The sequence below is a fragment of the Haliaeetus leucocephalus genome, unplaced genomic scaffold, assembly GCF_000737465.1.
Source record: "Haliaeetus leucocephalus isolate CR32 unplaced genomic scaffold, Haliaeetus_leucocephalus-4.0 Scaffold229, whole genome shotgun sequence".
NCBI classification, from domain to species: Eukaryota; Metazoa; Chordata; class Aves; order Accipitriformes; family Accipitridae; genus Haliaeetus; species Haliaeetus leucocephalus.
This window is the reverse complement of record NW_010972665.1, coordinates 9374864-9398134: the sequence shown is the minus strand read 5'-3', so window position 1 is coordinate 9398134 and position 23271 is coordinate 9374864. Positions and strand designations below refer to the sequence as shown.

At 38.6% G+C, this 23271-nt stretch overlaps 1 protein-coding gene across 2 annotated transcripts in view; it reads left to right on the top strand.

Annotated features, from left to right (window-relative positions):
• Positions 1-2872: 2872 nt before the first annotated feature.
• LDB3 (LIM domain binding 3) overlaps positions 2873-23271 on the top strand; it is a 118997-nt gene continuing 98598 nt past the window's right edge. The window contains exons 1-2 of one of the 2 annotated variants that reach the window (XM_010567878.1): positions 2873-2915; positions 3017-3139. In XM_010567878.1, coding sequence (XP_010566180.1) covers positions 3047-3139 — 93 coding nt within the window. In that variant the 5' untranslated portion in view covers positions 2873-2915; positions 3017-3046. Of the gene's footprint in view, positions 2916-3016; positions 3140-23271 lie in introns of those variants that run through there. The other variant, XM_010567877.1, reaches the window with a different exon arrangement.

The window sequence follows — 23271 nt, the reverse complement described above, 5'->3', positions numbered from 1 at the left end:
GTCTATTATGTACACAAAGTTTATGTCATCCTCAAGTTTCCCAGAAGGTTTTGCTGAGGTTTGTGCTGGTAGTTGTGATGGCGCTGTACCTGCTGCACCAGTCCAGCTCCTGGGTTTGCTCCAGATGTTTGACTGTGAGAACACCTGTGTCTCTCACCTTTGGAAATGGGGCAGGGTTGAAATAGTCATCTGAGTGGATCACCAGCTTTCTTATTTAGAGGCTGATTGTATTAAAAGTCTGTAGAAGGAAGAGAGACCTATGCTAAGAGTGTCCCCAGCAAATGAAGCTGTGACTACAGAACGAGCTTCTTTACTGTTTGCACTTCATTATTAGGCATGGAGCTTTCTCCAGGCAGGCAGAGGGGAAACAAATACAGGAGGGAAAGAACTTAGAGAGGCCTGGAGAAAGAAAACTGTGGAATATTTTTACTCCAAAGTGCACCTGGTAGTGATAGTGCAGGCATGTGAAAGAGCTGGGGTCCTGTTGTGTTGAAGGGGAGCGTTGGCCAGGACACTGGCATATCCTCTACACTTTCTTTTTTAAAGTGCCAAGCTATGCTGAACGTTCATGCAGACACAGATAGAAACCAAAGGAGTAGGAACAAGTGACCTCAGTTTAACATTTCATTCAAATGACAGTGCACCTAATGAGATTACCATGCTAGTTTCCTAGCACGCCACCCAGCCTGAAGGATCTCACAGATCCTTTCAGATGTCCTAAACTGATAAGCAAATGGCATGTTACACATGTGAAAGTAGGATAGAAGCAAATAGTGTCTGATTAAACAGCATCTCTGTTTCTTAATGCTTAGCTCTGTTCAGCTTGCTGTACAATTTTATTATGTTCTGGGTTTTGCTCCCCCCTGCTTTTTTTTTTTAACACAAATGACTGAAGATTTAGGTATAGGAAGGTAACATGCACAGAATTCACAGTCGATAAAAACATAACCTGTCTTCGAATAATTTTTTCTGTGATACGGTCTTTACTAGTGAATCGATGACTTGTTATGTTTATCTTCCTCCTGGTTTTATTCCATTCTCCTGAACCCTTGAAATGGAGCCAAGGAAGGGCACTAAAAACCAGCAGTGAATTCCTAGGAAAAGGAAAGGAGTAGTGCAATGAGAATTTACCTTCAATCTTTTGTGTGTGCATGTGACCTTTTAAATAAAAAATAATAAATCCAGTACTAGTGGTTAGAAAGAGAGCTACTAGATAAACTGGCAGGCCTGAAAACTCTGCTATTTGAAGTGCAACAAGTCAGTTTTGTCTCCCCTCAAAGTCATCATCCAAACATCACTGGTTCTGGGCTCATATAGGGTAGGTCACAAATGCTGTTAATGTAAATGTGCCCTAGAGGTATTTGTGAGACATGAGAAAACCATTTTCTTTTCAAGCTGTGTCTTGCTATTTGCTTTGGTTTTAGTTTGGGCCAGTTCTACTGGTTTAGTGTAACTTTCATTCAAATCCATGTGAATTGCTGTGGTTTGATTTGGACCTCTGACTAAAAAATATGGTTATGTGGTTTAGTCTAGTGTCTATGCGGAGCTTAATTATTCCCTTGTACAAATGGCTTTTCTGCCACTATGAATACTAAACAAACACTTATTGCCTCATGGTTTTGAAAAATTATTTACCATCTCCTCAGATAAAGACTGAGGCCTTGGTAGTGTTTGCTCTCTGCCATTTCACCATCAGTTTTTCTGTTGCATTTTAAGGTAGGTGTATGGGCAGAGTGACCGATTATCAACATTCAAACTGAGCTACCTCACTCTAGTGCATTATGTGTTTTCGTTGTCTTTTTGATTATCAGAGTAAAACCTGTGCTTTTTTTTTTCACCTTAACATAATGGGAATTTCTTTCTAATCGGAGGGTGAAGGCAGGGATGCTGTGGAGATACAGGAGAGTGGTTCTGGAGGTCCTGCACAGATTAATGACTTGAAAGGGTTGAGTGTTATTTAATGTTTATAGCTTTACCCTGAGAGCAGAAGCTTTTTGTTTACATCTGTAGTTCTGCCAACAGCTTCTTCCCTTCCCTCATGTTCTCTGTATTTTAGCTATTCCAAATCTAAGGCAGAAATGCTATCCAGCATTACGGAACAAGGATTATAAAGTTTTATGGAACATCTAACAATGGGAATATAAACGATGAAAAATCAAAGAATGAATTAAGGAAGCAGTTAGCTAGCTATTTTTTTTTCTTAGCGTGCCGCTTAAGTGTCATGCCTTTAGAAGACTTGTATTGAAATAGTGAGACAGGTATGTAGCGAAACTATGCTTTTGCCATGGAAATTAAATGCTGATTAGAAATAACCCATAATACCTCTTTCTGTATTTAAAGAGAATAAATTTTAATTTTCCCTTGAGAAAGCGAGGGCTGTGGAACCAAGGGCCAAACATGAAGTTGGCGGGGGGGAGTTGTGATGCTAAATGCATGTAGTATATACTTTTTTTCAGTTTAACAAACCAGTGCAAAACAAGGCAAACACTCCTTTTTTTGGTGCCTTTCCTGCTATATACAGAAAGATCTATGTAAAAACTTGTTTGTACTACATTATATATCACAGTGCAATAAACATATGTTCTGAAGCAGAAGTTACAAATGGCCATGTAGATGTTAACAGGTTAGTAAAGAGATTTGGGTGTTTGGGATTTTAGCATGGGAGTTTGCTTGCTCGTTTTATTACAAAATGTGTTTTGTCTGTCCATAAAGTAACTGAGCATGTAGAGGGGCTTGGGAAGCCTAGAAAGATCTGTCCCCTTCCCTGGGGGCTATATTAGACCTCTGAGTCATGAAGTCTTTGCATAGTAGGTGTCTGGTTACAAACCTTTTATGGGCCCTACTCAGCCGGGATATCAGCATCTGCATTATAGCTCCCATCTATTCTTAGGTGATATCAGAGCACAACTGAACAGGCAAGGCAGAAAGAGAATTGCTTTCATTATATAAAACTCTTCCCTTTTCTCATTCTGTTTTTTCATGCTTTCTCTGTCTACCCTATCCTTCTGTTCTGCAGTGCTTTGTTGCCTTGTAAAAGAGGTACAAAATGGCTTACAGCGTGACTCTGAATGGACCTGGACCATGGGGGTTCCGACTGCAAGGGGGCAAGGACTTCAACATGCCCTTGACCATCTCCAGAGTAAGTGAGCAAAAAAACCAAACCTTGTTGAGCTTGTTTAGGTTTGAAAATAGCAGTGAACTAATCATATGTACACTCTGACCTGGCCTAGCAAAATAAAGGATCTTTGCAGCTAGGTCTGAATAAAGAGAATATAATGTGGACTATAAATATACCAGTTTAGGGTACAACTGGCATTGATGATGCCTCAGGAAGACAGTTCTGGTTAGTATATTTTTAAGAATGATAATGTCTCATTTAAAAAAGCTTCCAGTTCTGTTTTGTACAGTGTTGTCTCTTTTTCTGCTGATAGAGGCCTCACTGGTGCTGTCTATTTGGGGGGAAGGGAGTAGAACAGCTATGAATGGGAATATAAAATTATATTTGTAGAAAATAAACATGTAACTGCTTGTAAATACGTGAAGTCTGGGTGTTAAAACTGAACAAAGATAGGGATACATGTCCCCTCTTTTGAGGGCGAGCAATAATTGGATGAAAATTAGACATGTCAAGCAGAAGACTCAATAGTGCTTAAAATACGGTCTTAAATTATGCAGAAGCCTTCCATTTGCAGCTGACAAACAGCATGTGATTTAATAATTAATTACGTGGTATATCTGTCAATTACTGATTAGTCCATTTATTTCCAAGACATCTTTCTTTTTTTTTTTTTTTTCCCCCCTAAGAGCAATATTTTAAGGTGTTGCAGTGGACTGCTCTTATTACCTGAATTACCTCAGTTTCTTAAAAGTTTTTAACATTGGATGGTTTTCAGGAAATTTGTAAGCGTTTCCCTTACCTACCCTTCTCTTATCAAACTAGTTCTGTGTAACTTCTGGTTTGGGAACCCTGCTTTCTATTACCTCTTGCAGCTCCCTCCTCTTTTTATTTTTTTTCCTTTTTCTTTTCTGACAGTTTCAAGTCTCTTCCAGAATGTTCAGATCTTTTTAGAGATGTCTTGGTTCCTCCACAAATCACCTGAAGAAGGCTTATTTTGCACAGCAATGACAAGATTACTTATATAACAGTGTTTAAAAGGAATACCAGAATGATTTAATCAGACAAACAAATAGAATGCAAACAAAAGGTCTGCTCCACTGCAAAAAAAGCCACCTACACTACTTTGAAAACTGTTTTTTCATAATGAAAAAAATACAGTCTGTTAAGTTGTGGGTACCAAATTGATATCCCTGCAACAATCATGAAACAAAGTCATCAGTGAGCTTCTGAAATCTTAACTATGCTATTTCATATTCATACTGTAAAGCTTTGTATTATTTGATCTCCCTTATTCTTATGCACAATATTCCTTTCTCTGAAGACAGAGCCACATTTATCTTAGTATTAAGTCCTATGATGATGAGAGGAACTTTTCATAACCCCTTTTGCAGAAGCAGCATAGTAATTGCAAAGAAGGCTGTTCTGTCAGCGTTACTAAAAACAAACAAAAAACAACCAAAAAAACCCCTGCCCACAAAAATAAACTCACTTCATAAATTTATACTAATTTCACTATGGTAAATAGTTTTGGTATTTCTTTCCTTATTGCACCGAAGGTAAGTACAGAGAGGTGCCAACATATTTCTGCAGACATTTTCAAGACACTGTGCAGCCTGCACTGTATGGTGTTGATTATTTTTTTTGTAAGTAATTCAGTCACACCTAGAGGCTGTCAGTCAAGGGCTGTGGCACTTGCACTGTATATGACACAACCAGAAATTAAAAAACGGTTGTTTCCCAAAGAACCCATTGTCTCAGATTATAATCTCTTAAATATACTGACTATGACCAAAGGCTGTATGATTCTCATGGAGCTTTTGAGAATTTATGATGAGCAGGAGTGAAACTGCAATGGCTGTATTCCCAGAGGTGTGGAGGAATTACCTCTTCATACAGCTGGCTGCATTTCCAGCAGTAGAAGCATCAGAAATCACTGTTAAATGTTTTGAACTCTTTCCCAGTGAGGCCCAGTTTTTAGCTGGGAGCGTTGCTTTGGGATGGGATTGGATTTTGTAGCCTGCCTTAGAGGGGGGAAAGCGGGCATGCAGAAATGAATGTAGTCTGTTTCAGGGGGAGTTGGAGTAGGAATGCCTGCTGATTGTAATATTTTTTTAATTGGAACACAGTGTAATACATGGCTTTTGATGATGATATTCTTAAAGTCTCTTTTTTCTTTAGCATCTTTCACATAAATATATCTCCAAACAGATCAGATGTTCCCCTTAATCAGCAATTTGCAGTCATAAGTGAGTAGAGCTGTGAACTTAGCCATAATTGCAATCTTACCATGGGAGAAAAGGAAAGCTGTACTTACATTCTCAAGATATTCTTGGGGGGAGTGGGGGAGGGAAGATAACCGTGAGGAAAGTCGCCCTTTTTGAGAAGAGCACACAGCTCTAAATGTTGCCAGTGGATGCTGTACACTTATCTATGGACTGGTTTTGATCCACAGCTGTCCTGAGATGGGATTAGACTTTCTATGTGCAAGATGAGTCGTAAACCCCAAACACTTCAACTTAAAGGGTCTTATAATTGCTTTCAATACCAGATGTGCCATGGCCCTTTCACGTACACATGTGTAGTATCTGTCTATGCAGGCAGATAGGGTTTACATGCGGACATGCGCCTTATATTCTAACTACCCCCACTCAATTAGACTGTCTGTGAGTGGGCCACAGAGAAAAGAAGATTCATGCTTTTTCATGGAGGCTTTGTGCTTTTCTGTCATGCCATGAGAGAGTTGCCTCTGAGCTCCTGAGAAAGGTGATGGCAACAGTCTACCACACTGGGATTGTTCATCCCATCTATAGTCTTATGCCTGCACATTTCCAAGGACTTTCCTGAAAGGAGAAGCTAGTATTGTGCCAGTATGAAGCTAGCCCGCATCTAGACATAAAGTGGGCACCCTGGATTTAGGAACCAGAGCTGTGGCTTAGCTGTCTGTTGACCTGCACTCTGTCAGCTGGCCCCATACAATTCCCACTCAGCTTGTACTTCACCTGAGAAGCAGGGGAGAAAACCTGAAGGTCTTCGAAGCCTACTGACAAAAGCACAATGCAAGATTGTGGCATTGCTAATGCTTCTGTTCAGGAAAATGCTCTTAAAACAGTGGGCAAGGAAGGGAACTACTTGGAGCTGTTTGGCTTAACAGTTCAGTTTTAAAGGGCTCTTAAAAATGCTGTCTGAGACAATGTATTTTCTTCCCTTCAGGTAGGTCCAGGTGATCAGCTCACTGCTGAATAGTCAATAGCATAAGACACAGGAGTCAGTCAGCTGGGTGACAGGTGAAGATGTGTTCCCCTGAAATGGATTGTTCTGCTTATCTGTTCTTTATCTAAAAAGTGCCTGACTAATGTAGCGGGTGGGGACAGGAAAGGAGGAGTCAAAAACGGGTGGAGAAGAGTTAAGGTCACTGTACAGCTTTCACACTCTTTAACAATGGCATTAGAAAATACTCTGGGAAGATTTAAAAAATGTGTTTCCAGTCCCCACCCTGCAGACCATCCTATTACCTAGAACAAATCCTGTCATGAGATGTCATGGGCAGGTAGCAGAGGTAGGAGAACAGTATTGACAGACTCTTAGTAAAGCTGAGCATCTGTCAGTCCTACTGAAATGAATGAGACTTGCAGGTTGTTGGCAATGCTAAGAGCTGTCACCAGTGGTGTGATCACATGCCTAAATCTGGTCTTACCAAATTGATGTGGGCAGCAAAGCAGGTTATTTTATCCTACTGCTTGCATGAACTGTCTGGAAGGAAGCAGAATTCATTAATTTTATAAACCTAATCCTCTGTAAGAAGGCTTTAGGCATAGTTAATTATATAAGTGCTGTGTTGCCATGTTACTGAAGATGGTATGATTGTACATGGATGGACACAATAGCAGAGCCTCTTCATATATTTCTGAATTATTATTGCTGAACAGCAAGCTTTTTGAGTGAGACAGACTAGGTTGCAAGTGATGCAATGAGCTGAAAGGTATGCAAGGATCATCATCTGAGATAGCAGAAATAATATCCAGAACAGTGGGGAAAAGTGTTAGAGAATTATTTTGGCTTTATTCTGTTAAGTGAGGAAGAAGTTGAAGTCTGGTGATGATGTAAGTGCAGTGAGGGGAAATGGCAAATGCTAATAGGAAAAAAATGGAAATTGGCTGATCTTTATACTTATTCTGATACAAGCAGCCTGAAAGAGCTCTTTGGGGGGAAAAATTCCTATTCTAGCATTTTGCAGTCCATGTCTCTGGAGGAGCAGGAAGGCTTTACTCACATTTGTTGGCCTCATTCCTTTTATCAGCATCTATTCCTGATTACTTCCTGTCCTTCCTCCACTCCCTAGCATACATATGTCAACCTCCCTCTGTGACTGTTTCCTTCAGAGGAGCTATGTGAGAGTATTCATTTCCTGTGGGCCTATTGCATATGGGATATCAGAGCCTTAAAACAGGCAAGTGATGGGTGAAGGGAATCCCTCTTTGCTTTTTTCTTCTATTCTTGAATGCAGGGAAACCTCAGATTATCTGGGTCAGGCACTATGCATTCTGCAACTGTCATTTGGATGGCCATGTGTTGCTGTACACAAATTGTGATCAGAAGAGTGCAGTTTACTTGTATTGACTGAACTGAAGAAATTGAGCAAGTTCACTTGAAATGCTGATTCCTGTTAAGCATTCATCTCTGGTGAATCGAACTGCTGAGTAGTTGTCCTACAGCTATGACTGCAATTTTGAGAGGGTTTTTTCATCTCCGGATGTGAAGTCCTTCACCATACTAAAAGCCATAGATTAGTATTTATAATAGTTGATAGTCTACAAAACCTAACAGGTGAGTCTTGTGTCCTCTAAAAGCCTGCCTTTTTAACTATTATTCAGTAGAGGTGTTTCCTTTTCTCCCAAAAACTCAAATGACTAAGTCAACTGCTGAGAGAGGGAGTGGCCCATTTAATGTAAAGACTGTCTTATGTCTAGATAAACTGTATTAATTTCTTATGCATGAGTGGTTTCACATTATTCCAGTCTTCTTCTACAATTTAACTCAAAATAATTCCTTGTGAGAGGAAAATGACATACTTTCAGGCCAACTTTTAAGAACACTCCAAAACTTTCCTATCTGTTTTTGATAAAAAAACTATTCTGTGGGCATCAGCATTTCTTTGGGATAATCTGCTTAATTTGTAGATCACTTCTTGAGCAACAGTCACCCCATCCAAAGTTACAGCATTCTGAATTTTATTACGTGCAGTCATTTGTTATATGTATGAATGTGTCTGTATCATGAGAGAATGCTCCTTACTTTAGATGGTATCTTTGCTTTCAAACTAATTTGCAAGCCAATTCTGGTATGTTTACAGCCACTGTTAGCAGAAATGATTGTATTTCTGTGAGCCTGAACCCTACAAGTAACTCCTAAACCTCCTGATTTGGTATTGTTTGTTTGAGATGTTCCAGTAGTCAGCATCTACACTATAAGTGACAGTTCAGTATATAAGGCATTTGTGTAATACGGTTGCATCTCCCATCAAACACAAGTGGCAAGTGTATGTTGGACAAGGAGGGAAGGAGCAAATTTTCTGGTTGCGTTCTGTTTAAATAATATTTATTGGACCAGAGAAAGAGATGGGTTCTGGTGCCTGGGATCAGAAAATCCCTGGGTACTGGGGACTTGATTCAAGTCTCTGCTCTGAATAAAGCAGAATAGAGGTTTAAACTTGGCTGTGCAAGGTGCTTTAAGAGGGTAAGGCATTAGTTATTCTGAGGTAGACAACGTTCCTTGTCTTGACCAAAAATACTGTATCAGGTCTGAGGAGTAATCCCAATGGTTATTTCACCTGATCTGCTAACACTTTAGAGAAGGTTTGATTTCAACAAAAACCCAATTTTTGTAATACAAAGCAGTTCCAGCACAAGATGTACCATTTTTTCCCTTCTTCTTAAACAATCATGATATAAGAAGCTTTTGTTTTCTTTCTGTGCAGAAAACATTCTGAAAAATCCATGCAGCTTGTTGTATCTTTAAACTCAGGATTTTGGGGGGAAGAGTCCTTTTATTATAATTTTTATTTAAATCTTAGCATCATAATGCAATATGATTTGAATGCATGTACTGTACTCGACTAAACTTTCAGGAAGGATGTGGAGCTAACTACAGCTCTTGGTCAAATGATTTCTCCTTTAAATCAAGTATGTGCTTGGAACTGAAGGGCAGCCCCTCTTCTCTTTGTGATTAAAGTAATCACTAAATACTAAGCTTACTGCTGAAGGCCAGGGGTGTATAAGGAGTATTATGTACTCTGCACAGTATCTGTGCAGACATCATGCACAGCTCTATTTAAGATTCTGTTTCTCAATTCTATCCATGTTTTGAATTTCAGGAGAAACATTTAGCCCTCTTAGAAGGTAGGCCAGACTAATATGAATAATGGCCTGTAATAGCTGAGGTGCTGGCTTAAATGATGCTACATCATCAAACCTGCTGCTCTGACTATTCTGACACATAATACATAACTCATGGGTTTGAAGCCCTTTCTTTATTTCACCTGCTAAATGCAGCTTTTCTCTTTGGAGTGTGATTGCATCTGAATCATCAATGCTCATGCGGCATTATCCGTGAAAAGAGCTCAGTGTATGAAATAATTGGGCTGAACGGCATCTATGCAATTACCAACTCAGTTATAAATACGGTCAGTATTTATTGGTGCTAGCTTACTACTCATGCCAAAACCCACTCCACAGTGACTTTGCAGCTTTCCTGCAAAAGGCGGGGAACATAACCTTTCCCTTGAACAGGAGGCATAGTATTAACTCTGAGAAACTTGGGCCCAAGACTGGTGAGAAACTGAGAAGTTCACAAGTGGGGATAACCATAGTTATTGTGTCTTTATGGAGGAGGAGGAGAAGGTTTCTTTACCGAAGGAAAAAGATCCACAGCTCATATGAGTTATGTTTCCTTTTTTTCTTGTTTTAACATTTAATGATGTTCCCTGGCAACTGGATATTCTGGTCTGACAAATTGCTCAGCCTTTGACCTAGAGTTTATTTACTTGAGAATATAGTTCACGTAGTATTTCAGGAAGTCCTCGGATTTACTTAATTATTACTGAAGTTAATAATTTTGCAGATCTTTTAGAACTAGTAAACACAGCAGGAGGTAACCATTAAATTATGAGTTTAAAGCTGCTGAAGTGTTAGTGCTTTATAATTAAAATGCACAATAAGCTTTTTTCAGGTAGAACTTTTTATTAGTGTCTCATATCTGTACTCTGTAAATGGCTGTCTTCATAACACAGCAGATAACCCTGTCATTAGCTCTATAGCTCCATTCTGAATACATTATTGCAAAATGTTCTCTAGCCAGTGGAACACAAAGAGGGAAATTAGCTCTGCAAATACATTAGCATTAACTTTCTGTATGAGCAACAGCAGTTCCCATCTGGTCACTCTTGTCTAATTAGTAGCATAAAGCGTATGTTATAAAATAACTCTATAAAATTTGGGTATTTTAAAAAAAATACCACAAACCTTTGGTAGCACTGTGAAAATATCAAAATGGTGTACAAAATGCAATGGTCTTCATTATAATCTAGCATTCATAGTGGACTGGAGCTAGCTGAGAACTGTCGTGGTTTGATGTAGTTGATTTGTGTGTAATTAAAAGTTTCTGCACATAGGTACCATTTCAATGCATAATCTAGTGTTAAATAGTGTCCAATATAATATGAGATACTGCTGCTCTTTTTTTCACTGGGTTTTGTTGCAGGAATAGCCAGATGCTCCATGTGCAGGTAAGTTATTAATCCCCATTGGAAGATCATGAGAAGGGGAGAGGAAGGAGGGAAATTTTTGCTGAACATGGTAAAAATCAATACTTGCAAGTCTTGAGGAAAGAAACGAATTTAAAATATTGTTTGGCAATGTCAGCTATGTTATGCTTTGAAATGAATAATGCTAGTTTAAAAAGGATGGCTTCTATACAGCATGTTAAAGGGCTCTTTCTTCTGTACTTGTGTAATTAAAGCCTTAATAATAAGGTTACCTGAGAGCAAAATCTCAGAATAGGCTTTTTGTTACAATTGTCTAAATTCTTAGATCCTGATTTGATAAAAGTATGCTATGATACTTAATAAATGGCTCTTCATAAAGAATTTCATTCTTGCCGATACAGAGTGAGGACAAGGATGTTAAGTGTGCTGTTCAGTCACATTGTGTTGACCCATAATTTACATAATATCCTATATTTAAAAGCAAAGAGGTATCACCTGTCAAAAGGTACTGCATAGATGATGAGAAAAAAACCCAGATGTATTTTACTTAGCTGCTATCATAACTTAAGGTCCTAAATGAAATAAAAGCTTGATCATATGAAGCTGGCTCTGAAGCTTAGTCCAGCGCTACTGGTGGGTATCCCTTGGGAACAGTTCTAAAAACTTTCCTTTTCAGATCCGTGAAGAGTATAATTTTTCTCCCCAAATGTGGAGCAGTTTGTGTTGTTCTGAGATATTTTCAGGAACAAAAGCACCCAGCTCTTATTTATGGGGGCAAGAAAGAACTTTTTTTTTTACCCACCAACTTTGAATGTAAGCACTCTGTGTTTCTGGAATTAGGTTTCCAGCTTACAAATGGCTCCAGATGACATCTTGAATGTTCTTCATACAAGGTGACTCTTCTTTTTGTTAGTAGTGGCTAGCAGCCATTTTTCCAAAAAGTCAATGAGATCTTGCTCTTCTTTTAGGAAGATGTAATGGGTCAAGTGTCTTAAAGGCGTGCAAATCCCCTGGCAAGGGTAGAGTTACTTTCTGCACTTCCCACATGCATAGCTAGTGTTGTGATCATCTGTGCCACAGGTGTTCAGTGCCTGGACACTGTGCATAAATAGGTTTTAACCTTTCCCCAAAATCCTTCCAAATACACTTGATTTGTAGCAATGGCAGCTGAGGATTAGGGGGAACACAGCCTTTCATATGCTCACACCATATCCCCTCCTTTCCCTTGCTCAGAGTCCAAATTCCAGCTGCTGGGCTATTTTGGCTCCTTTACTTGCTGCTCTTGTTTAGCCATACTTGTTAATACAGACATAAACCCTTATTCTCATTAAAGGTAACAGGCTTAAGGGTACACACTTACTTTAAACAACTTACTGCTCTTCAGTTTAAAGCCAGCATTAGTGACAGTTAGTCTTTGTGGCATGAAGAAAAATAACTGTAAGGCATTGTAGTACTTATTTTACCTGGTTAGAGTGCCATGCACGCTCTTCGGAAGCCTCTGTGGGACTCTCATGCTATATTTAAAGCATCCTCTAACTTAGGAAGCTATTTTGAATTGGAACAAATGCTACATTTACCTCAAGCTTCTGGAATGGGACATGGTATCCAAAACTCCAAAAATACTACATGTAACCCCAGATTCTGGTGCATAGAGCCAAATTGGAATGCTCTGGTATTAAGGTGAATTTGGGCTGCCTTTTCTTGATGCTGGGGGTCACTGGGACTGTCCTGCTCTATTTGAGAATGTCAGCATTCTCCCCTTACGTAGTCATAGCTGGTTCAAAAATGGCCAAGGGCAGTTGGTACTATGGTGGGTGTTTAAAAAAGAAATAGGCAGCCGAAACAAGATGTTCTCTTTCATCAGAGTTGGCCAAGATTACTCTAGGAAATGAATAGTCTTTTGCTAATTTTTTGACAAGAGTTGCAAAATATGAGTACCCTCCTGACCTACTGTCAGAATTGCTTTCCTGTCTAGAAGATTCCTCCCTCACTTGTTTACTTAAATTATCTAACACATTATTCAAGATTAAATCCTTTTGTCAACTGTATGGGGTGGGGTGGATGAGGATGTCTCTTACATATCTGCTTTGCTTTCTTGATGACAAGAAGTGGTCAAAAGTCTGTAAGTGTCATTGTTTGAACAACAACAAACCAATCCTATTTGAACAGCAGTCTCTTCTCAGTTTAGTTGCCTACTGCTTGGTACTGCTTCTTTTCAGTGTAACATTTCTAAAATTAAGTATGTGCTGTGTTGGCATATAGTTGTCAGTAGTTCAGGATGAGTGCACAGAGTTGTGGGTAGCAGGCTGTTGGAGGTAAGCCCCTGATGGAAAGAATTAACAGATTATTAGGGTGCCAGAACTGTTTGCCTGTTTCATCCCTGAGGCACAGCAAAACTATCCTCTCTTTTGAGGGAGGAACTATCCCACGCTTAAGAACTGTATGGCTTAGTTGAGGCAGTTGGCTGCAAGGACAAGTACTGATATTGCTGTGGTCTGTGGTCATGTGGGAGATGCCTAACGTTGGCTCTTGGCATTCATCCTTGCTCCATGTGGGATGGTACTCTGCTCTCTCCTCCTTCCATATGCCTGGGATGCTTGATGTGGGCTTCCTCCCCTGCCTGCCTTTCCTTGCTCTACACCACACATTCTCCCTCACTGGAGTGTGCCATCCTTTCTTTGCTCCCAGCTTTTGATGATGTTCAGATTAAGTGCACCGCGAGTGGGGGAGCAAAGAGATGAAGACTGCATTTGGAAAGTGAAAGTTATAGACCCTTCCACAAGGTGTTATAATTTCTTACAGAACAGTGAAGGGAAAGAAAGAATATGCGGGATGTAAGGGTACAGGAAGGAGTTGGTTAAACAGGGTACCTTATGGAGGTTCACAACTGTTCTGTGTGTAGCTGTGGGGTTTCCTGTTTCTCTGATTACATGTGTTGCTGTATTAAATAGTCTTCCTTACCCTGTGTTGGGGAACCCAAGCTGTAACTAAGACCAATGTAATTTCTGTATTGAGACTAGAGTATATCTCCACTGAGAATTCCTGGAAGAGACTTTCCTCCCTTTACAACCACAAATCCTATGGCCCACAAAACAGTGGTTTTGTCCTGCTCTTCAGCAATTCCCTTTTCCTACATATCCATGCTTAAGTTTCGGCAGAGCTTTGCTTCCTCACCCTGTGAAATGTCATTTCAGACTGTAATCTCCAACTTTTTCTCTGAAGACAATATGCTGAGCATAGATACTAGGACACATTAATCTTCTTTAAAAAAAAAAAAAATACAAGCAGATAGTGGTTGTGAGCATTTCCGCAAGTTCTTTGTGGCAAAACATGGGAATATGTGCATCTCTTCCAAGCCCATGTTGTATCTTCCGAGGCTTACATCATTCACTTGATTGAATTTCTAGAAAACATTCTTTAGGTGACGTAAAGAAATAGGCAAGTAAGTAAAAGAGTTAAAAAAAATAATCTGCCCTGCAGAGTAACAAAACAACAAGCTTTTGTGGAAAATGTACCCTGTGAAAACGTGCATGTGTGTCCTAAATGGCAATGGAGAGACCCCAATGACTCACATTAAAAAGGTCTGGATTTTCAACTTGCACAGATCCAGGATTTCTTCTTTTATACAATATGATAACAGGTTTCTAGCTTTGGGAGTCAGAGGTGAATAAAGGGGCGGGGGGGCAGGGAGGGGAAACAAAGCAGAATAAATCTGTAAGCTCTAGAGGATTTGTGAATTCAGTTTTAATTTCAGATCAGTTTCTAGACCCAGTTCTAACTCCATTCCTAGTAAGAATGGGAAGAAGTCTAGGGATTGATAATTTACATGAACAGGGTTGCTGTCTGGAAGAATATGAAGTGGGTTTGGTTTTTCTCAGTGCGTGTGACTTGTCATAGAGGTTATCCCAGCTTATGGGAACATTCCTGGCAAAAAAAAAAAAGTGATCAGCACTTCCACAATATTGAAAACATATTTGCAATATGATTGACAAGATGAGTAGGTGGTATATCGTTTCTTTGCACATCAAGGCACTGGCAGCGAATGAAACCAAAACTAGAACTTAGCTGCTTTATTTATCCCTTGAACAGGTGCAGTACAAGCAGCTGCAATAAGATCTTTTATACATTCCACCCATGATTCCCTGGAGTTCATGTGTCCTAAAGACAACCTGGAAGGGAGGCAGGACACTCTCTTGTACAGTATTATATTTTATAAGTACAGTGTGAGATGCTGATCCTTCCTATGGGGAAGGAATTCAAAGCTGGATCTGAGCTTCATGCCATTTGATGATATGGGTAGATGTCTTTTTCTCTTGCCACTCTGTTTAGCTCAATTACTTAATTTGGTCCATAACTTTTTTGTTTTATTAAAACTCTTTATAGGCTAGGAAACAGCACAAAGGAGTAGTTTTAATATAATTTAACACTTAGAATTATTTGCCTTATTAAGTGGACATTTGATTAGTTATATCTGAGGAAAGCATTTCTAAGAGGACTTGTAAACAATATTGCTTTTTTTCTCTACATTAAGTCTTGATTCTCCTCCACTGTTTTTGCAGAAATTGGATTGAGTCCCAATATTAAATGCATCTCCAAACTTAGGAGGCCAAGGAAGAGCTCTTGCCATGTAGTTGATTAAGCCTCTTTGTTCAATGCATAGATAAAAGGTTTAGGAAGAAACTTTCTTTGTTGGCATTTAATTTTAGAACATCCACAATGATTGGCCTGGATGCCAGAAGTCCTTAGTTTTAATCTTCCCCTAAAGTATCTGCTCTCGACTACTGTCTGAGTAGTGGCTATCTAGCCCATACATCCATACTAGCATGAGACTGTCCTGGGCTATACTAATCTGTAAAGAAAGATGCATAGAAAATACTGTCTAAAATATTATCTTTTTCCACTGCATGCAACCCAATTTTACCATAACAAAATATGGATCAGGAGCTAGCAAGAAAAGCCCACAAATTGCCAAAGTCTCTCTCAAAAAAGACGAGGGTGCACGCCATCTTCCGAAGCTGTTCATATCCTCCCACCATTGCTACAATTACTTTAATGTGATACTCAGTAAAAATTAGTTTTCTCAGTAGGTCATAAGAGAAGCATTTTTCTGGCTAAATTCTAATTCCCTACAAGAGCTGATGATGACCACCTTGAAAAGGTGAAGTTGAAACATCTGTTTCTTAATATTTATTTGAATTTTTCATATATTTATTGAGTAAAGCCATAATATTAAAAGCTCCAAATCCCTATGTTTATTTGGTTGGTTTTGGTTTTTTTTTAAAAAAGGAAAGAATGGAAATATGAAATCAAGTAAAAGCATCTTTGTTTAGAAAGATATCAAATCTTGAGAATAGATGAAGGCGGCAGTGACTTGCAATGTCCTTGGTACATTTTTGGTTGAGCTTAGTTTTACTTTTTTGGTTGGTATGTGAGAAGTGTTCTCCCTGTTTTCCATCCTGAATGCATACTGCCTGTGACCTGTGTATTTATCTTTGAATGCAACTGGCATATAGAAAAATCTGTCCTACTTTTTTTTTTGTATGCTGGTGATGAACAGGTACTCTTGATATATATACCTTTTCTCTGTCGTTTGTCACACCATGACTTACATTTTGCCCAGTTTATCTTGCTTTGCTACCTGAATAAATAAAAATCTAGGCTGTTTTGATGGTATCTTTTTACTTTTTGTCCAGCTTCATTCCTTTAGTATTCAAGAACATGGAGACTTGGATTTTTCTCCCAGCTGTAGTGCTTTTGTTTCTTTTTGCTAATCTTTTTGCATGCCTTGCCTAGTTTGACAACAGTTTTGATGGCTGTGGATGTTTTCTTCTTGGATGAATTTGCAAAACTTGTCCAACAGGCTCAGCATCTCTGACTGAACTTGTGGGCAGTACTGTGACACCAAGGACAAATAGCTGTTGGTTTAGCTGTGCCTCTTGATGCTTTCCTCTCTTCATCTGGTGACTTGCATCACTTTGTATTGCAAATAGGTTACACTGTGATGATTCTTAGTTTAATTGGATGATAAAACAGAGTGCCATGGCCTCATGTTTAAGGAGACCTACCTATAAGCTGCACTTAAAAATTGATAGTGTGAATCTTAACTTCTGCTTAGCTTTGAAATACAGCTTTTACTTCCTGTAATGCCTGATATTGTCTTGAAATTTATTGTCTCTCTTTCTATTCTTACCTCTGACAACTCCATCTTCTGTTTTTTTTTATGGCTAATTTTCCTTGCAAAGACTAGTGAGAGAGAGACTAGGACAGGTCTTTATTTTTTGATTAAAATATACATTGTCCATTTTGTGATACGAGAACACCATGTTAAAGATGACATAATATCCTTTTTGCTAGCTTCACTCCAACCCACTCTTATCCTTAGTCTTACCATAAACATAGCTGGTTTTATATCCTCCAGGTAGAAACCCAAGTAAGAATTAACTACAACACTGGACAAACTGCACGAATACTGGAAATGCAAGCATATATTCCAAGACAGTGAGGTTGTTAGCAAGCTAATGTATGTACTAATGGATATCTAGGATGCATGTGGAAATGACTGGTAATTTTTGCTATCCCCATCTTTCACTGTCAAAGCCTTTGGCAATATTCTGCTAGGACTGGGATAGTATATTGAGGTTTAAGTTTGAGTAATGTCAAGAGAAATGCCAGGGTCAAGTCTGAAAGAAGAGAGCACTGTAAGCCTATGTACTGGCATAGGACCATAAGGAAGAAGTCTAAAGTCTTGCCTGGCAGCTATCCTTCTATAACAATCCTCCTATTTTAATGAACACAAGATTAATCTATTTTCATTTAAACAAGGGCCTTGGAAGCTTGGAGAATAAATACTCCTGCTTCCACTTCAGTGCTTGCTGACAATATTTACATTGGGGTTTAGAAAAAAAGATGATTTGTTTTGTGTTGATATATATATATTATTTTAAATAGCTTCTGGTGTTGGTAGTAAGAAGGAATGTTTGGGGGGGGGGGTGGTAAATTCTCAATAGTGTGAGAAGCATTTGGGCCTCTAAAGAACCAAAGCTATTCAAGTCATAAAAGTTTAGGTAGAATATGATTGAAGAATTCTTCTGCTTTCGCATACTTCAGACTGAGTACTAAGTCTCTGTGACATGCTCAATTCCAAAAGCCAAAATTCCCCTTCCCCCCCCCCCCCCCAGTTTTATCAAAGTATGAAAGTATTGACTAAGTGAGATGCTATTGTTGGCAAGCCTTTGATGGACACTCCTGGAATTTCATTGCAGGAGCCATGACTTCTGTTTTATCTGAAATCTCACTGGCTCTTGATGACAGACAAACTCTGTTTTTAGCATTGCACTGAAGGTCAGGCAAATGACTGGTTTCCAAATAGAGTAACTGAAGATATTGGGACAGATTTATTCCTGGTATAATTCCACTAGTTCTATGAAGTTACAGGGGAAATATATGTGTCAAGAGAGCCTTATGAGTTGAAGAATAATACTGCTGTTCTCAATTATTTGTGTATAAAAGGAGCTTGGAAAAAATATCATTTAATGTAAAGTTAAAATTTCTTCTGTAAGAGAAATGCTACACTCACTGAGATAAGAGTAATATTTTTAGCTGGTATAAACCAGCATAACTTCATTAAGGAGACTGAATACCACAGAATGTGGTATTTTTTCTAATATCTGAGAATCTAGCTCTAGTTTTTAATCAGAGATGAGGTTGAGGTTTTCTGGCTGTGTATATATTATAGGGTTAATCTGGGAAACATATAGGCTGCTTAGGCTGCTTTCTTAGTGACATTTGGGATGATTCCATTATTTTTCACGGAAGTTTAATTTTAGCTACAGTTTTGGCATACCTCAAGTCTGTAAACTGACTGTCAAGTAGACTGGTTAGATATTTCATTTCATTTTTACAAGTTATCTGTGACCTTAATTCATACACAAAGCAATAAATTGATTTTGCAGATGGATTAAGAAAAGTCAGTAGTAATTTGTGAAAATGAAAACTAGATACTGTTGTACAATTGCTCAGGTATTAGGAAAGGAATAATCAATATCTTTGTAGATGACATTGCAAAGGCCAAAACTACTAGGCGCTGCGAATAATTTCTTGTAGTAGAAACTTTGTGGCACAGATCACAACCACATTGACTGTTTCCAAATCACTGTGAAAAGTAGAGGAGCATATGCATGCTTATGGATGCAAGAAGTGTATGTGTGTCAGCAAGGAGGTATACCTATAGCTAATGAGGGTCTTTTCATCTCCTACTTTGTTAGAGTGAATTGGTCAGTCTAGGTTGGGGACATAGGTCACAGATGCAGAGAGATCCTTTGATTGGTAGAAGCTGTCATCTTCTATGCCACTTTGTGCTTGAAGGACTAGGAGTATATTGATTACCAACATCCTGTGACACTTGGAGTTGGTGCAAAAATTCAAGATTAAGTTTTTACAAAGAAGGCATTATCAAGAACATGAAATAAATGTAAAATGTTAAATTTTGTAAAATAGATGCAGCTGTAATTTTATACAGTTCTGTGGCAGATATATCCCTGAAAGCTCAAATAACATGTTTTAATACTTTGGTCTCACTTTCACCAAAAGGTTATTCTTCAGTGAGATTTTCCCTTAGAGGTGGCAAAATGTTTCTTTAATGACAGATACCATGATGATCATAAAGTACAAACAGCTATTGCCATGACAAGGCAGGATTTCTTCAAATTCATTTAGCTTTGACTCTAATGCTATACCCCAAAGGCTCTGCTCTTCCAAACCATTCACAACATATGCTCTTTTAAAATCCTTCTAACAATCCTGCGCTCACTCTATACCCCACGTTCTAATGTCAAAGCAAATCTATGTTCTACTTGTAGCACCTGCTGTGGCACATACTTCAGCTACTTTAGGGTAGTACTAAACATACCACCATACTTAAGGTCCTGTCAACATAGCTGTGATAAAGACCCTTTGGAAAATGTATAGCTTCACCCTAAAATAATCACTTATCATAACTCATAAGGGAGAATTAGTTGGCATTTAGTACTTGTAATAATTTGGATTGGTGCCCTTCATGAAAGAGGGCCATGTATGTAAGTACAGGCCTCATATAGAATAGGAGTACTTTCATTTTTAACAAGGCAAAACAACTTCTGTTACAAATAAACTCCACTTTTAAAAAGGATACCTAAGGCAGTCAATATATTAGTAAGTGCTGTTGCACTGAATACTCGTAAGTCAGGCTTTGGAAACATCAGTCTGTATTACTAAATACTGAAAATACTATCATAACTTAAATTACAAGGTTATAACAAAAATAGATTAAACTTTTTTCCTTTACTAATATCAACATAGTTCAAATGATGGGTTAACAAAATGGTGTATTATAATACTACTGTCCCCTATGGAAATACGTGTGCTATGGACTGACAAACACTTTATCTATAGCTTACGCAAAAACATGCAGCTCCCTCAACCTCTTTGGCATGTTACATATTATGACTGGATTTGAGAGTGTGCACTATCTACACATGGATGAAGTTTCCCAGTTGATTGTTATATCTATTACATAAAGCTTGAAAGGGAAACAAAAGATGTTTTAAGGTGGGGAAAAAAAGTTAGTTACTTAGTATTAACTCAAGTTTACCTCAGAAGTTTCTGTAGTCATCCTTTCTTCCCACTGAGATAAGTGTACCACTGTGAAATCCAATCTCTCCTAAGTCCATTATACTTTGTTTTTTTAAATGGATCTCCATGCTTCATAGGTTTATCATGACAAGGAGTTGCTTAAGTGAACTACAGATAAATGTAGATGGATCCTTTTGATCCTGTGGACCATTCTCCTGACTTTCTGCCACTAACATGGGCTGCTTGTCTGCATTCTGCCAACACAGGCATCTTCAAACTTTGATTTCTGTGATTTAGGGTTATATGTCATTCAAAAGATTGCAAAGATTGAGTGCTTTGAGTGTTCACATACTGGAGTAGAAAAGGACTGTCTGGTACAAAGAGGAAAGTGTGCTACACATTGACTTTGCAAGATGGCAAGTTATGTGTGAGTCCTGCCAGCTTTCTCTTTTGTGAAGTGAGTTTGCTGTGGCCCTAGCCATAGTCATTAGTCAGAGGTTCTCAAATGTAAAGGTAAGATGGACTTACAAGTTGTTATTTTTGATAAGAGGAGCAGGGAAGTTGCTCTCCAGGACAGAAGAAAATGGGGACGTGAGCATCAGGCTGCCTGCAGTCTTTAGTTTTACTTCCATATTCATAAATCCAATAGATATTAATATAAAACTGTAGAGGGAATAGAATAGCTTTTAGAACCCTATTGTAAATTAAAGGTATGTTTTCCCAATGTTATTTGAGAAGAAATCATTGATATTTCGCCTGAGGTGAAAATGCAAACTCTAATTTACCATTGCCAGGCAGCTATAGAGTCATTTGTAGTGCTATAAAGCAGTTAACAGAGAAACTGAAATACTTGCATTTGCACTGAAGAGAATGACTTTGTGCTAAGTAATGGGGAACTGGGACCATAATATTTTTGCTGTGATAAAGCTTTATTTCTAATGTGTTGACAGACAGGACAGAAAAATAAAATCCCAAGAGACAGAAGTTCTCTGGTCCTCCAAGCAACAGACTGGGGTCACAGGAGGAATATGCACAATGGAATTCATTTCCTGCATGAGACTCTTTGACTCACTAACTTCCACAACAGCTTGATTCACACCTTACTTGGGGAAGGTACTTGTAAACATGCTGTTTCGAAAGCTGCTAATCTTAGAGCATTTCTGTTCTTTGCCCTTCCTTCTTTAGAAGGATTTAACCACTTTTGATATTCAGACTTTCAGTTCTCTGCTCTGTTTGTTTTTTTTTTTAATTCTGTGGGCTGATTATCAGTGTACCTACTAATACAAGCACAAGACTTTCTAATTACACACTGATAGAAACAGCACTCGGCCTTCTCATCAGTCTTTACATAAGATGGGCATGACTTTGTGTCATGGCTGAGCTGCAGCCAGCAAAAGCTCAGCTTGACAGCCTAGTGCTTTTTCCCTCTGGACTATCACATTGCACATTCTTACAGGGTCATGCACGATAAAAAAGGATAAACGGCCTCCAAAGAGACATGACCGATACCTTATTGTCTGCAGAGCTTTTACCTCTGCACTATCACTGCAAATCTCTTCATAGAGGCTGCAACAGATGCTAGAATTATTGCCTAGACTACAGGGCAGAGTAGCATAGAGCTTGAAATCCATGCTTTCATGTCAATTCTTTTTGTCTGTGGTATTCACACAGAGCAGCAGAGTTAGATGAGATGATGTTGGATGTTTTGAAGTGGAGAGTGAAGACAGTGTCTTGTTCTTCTCTGACATAGACAGAATCTTGTAAATTAAGTTTTCTCTTATTCCAATGCCTCAGTTTCTCCTTTTTTCTACTTGTGTTTTTATTAGGAACTCATTTTAATACTTAGATGATTTCTTTATACCAGTCTTCTGTATCATTTACCCGAAATACTGCTTGATGTCTTATTTGTCACTCTGAAACGTGTTGATTCTTTATTTGCAATACTTGTATTACCCTGAGGTACAGGGCCAGGAAAGGTCTGGGCGTCATTATGCTAGGTGCTGTATGTACGTGAAAGAGAAATGTCAATGCCTTACTGTTTAAAACCAGAGAATTTCCTCAAATCTCTGGTGTGTCTCTTCATCAGAGAAGAGACAGCTAGATTAATCTAAGCTTACATTTGCATTTTCTCTGTGTGCTTGACGCATACAGCTTTAATGTCAGCTACTGTTCATGCTTAATATTTCCCTCTGCAGCCTCAGAAGTCTCTGCAATTTGATAATAAAATTTTGCTGGTAAAATGCTATTTCCAGTAGTGACTCAACGTTAAGACTGAATAATAGGAGTCTTTCTCTAGTTCTGACTTTGGATATCTGTTGAAGAATAGCATCATTATGAAAATGTTGCTTTCTAGATATAGAATAGGAGGTTAATGTCACTGTGTGGAAGAGAAATTACTTTTACTTGAATGTATGCTGGACTGGGTATGACCCAGAAGACTCATTGGTATGATCTGGAATTATGAAGGAGCTCTTTTCTGAGTATTGTATGTAGGAAAAACACAGGAAATGGAAGCAGAAGGTACAGGGTGAATTTCTTTCAGTCCTGGAAATGATACAAAAAGGCAGAGGGGAAGGCTATTCAGAAGAAAATGCCTGTCACCAGCTGAGAGAACCAGATGGACATAATCTGTGGTACTATTTAAAATATGTATAGTAAAAGTTTGGGAGCATCTTTGGACTTTATTAGGCAGTTACATGTAAAATGCATATGTTGCTCCATATCATATAAGTGTGTAATCTTACAGTCTCTTGAAGAGCTGTATAATTCTATAAATAGAAGACCC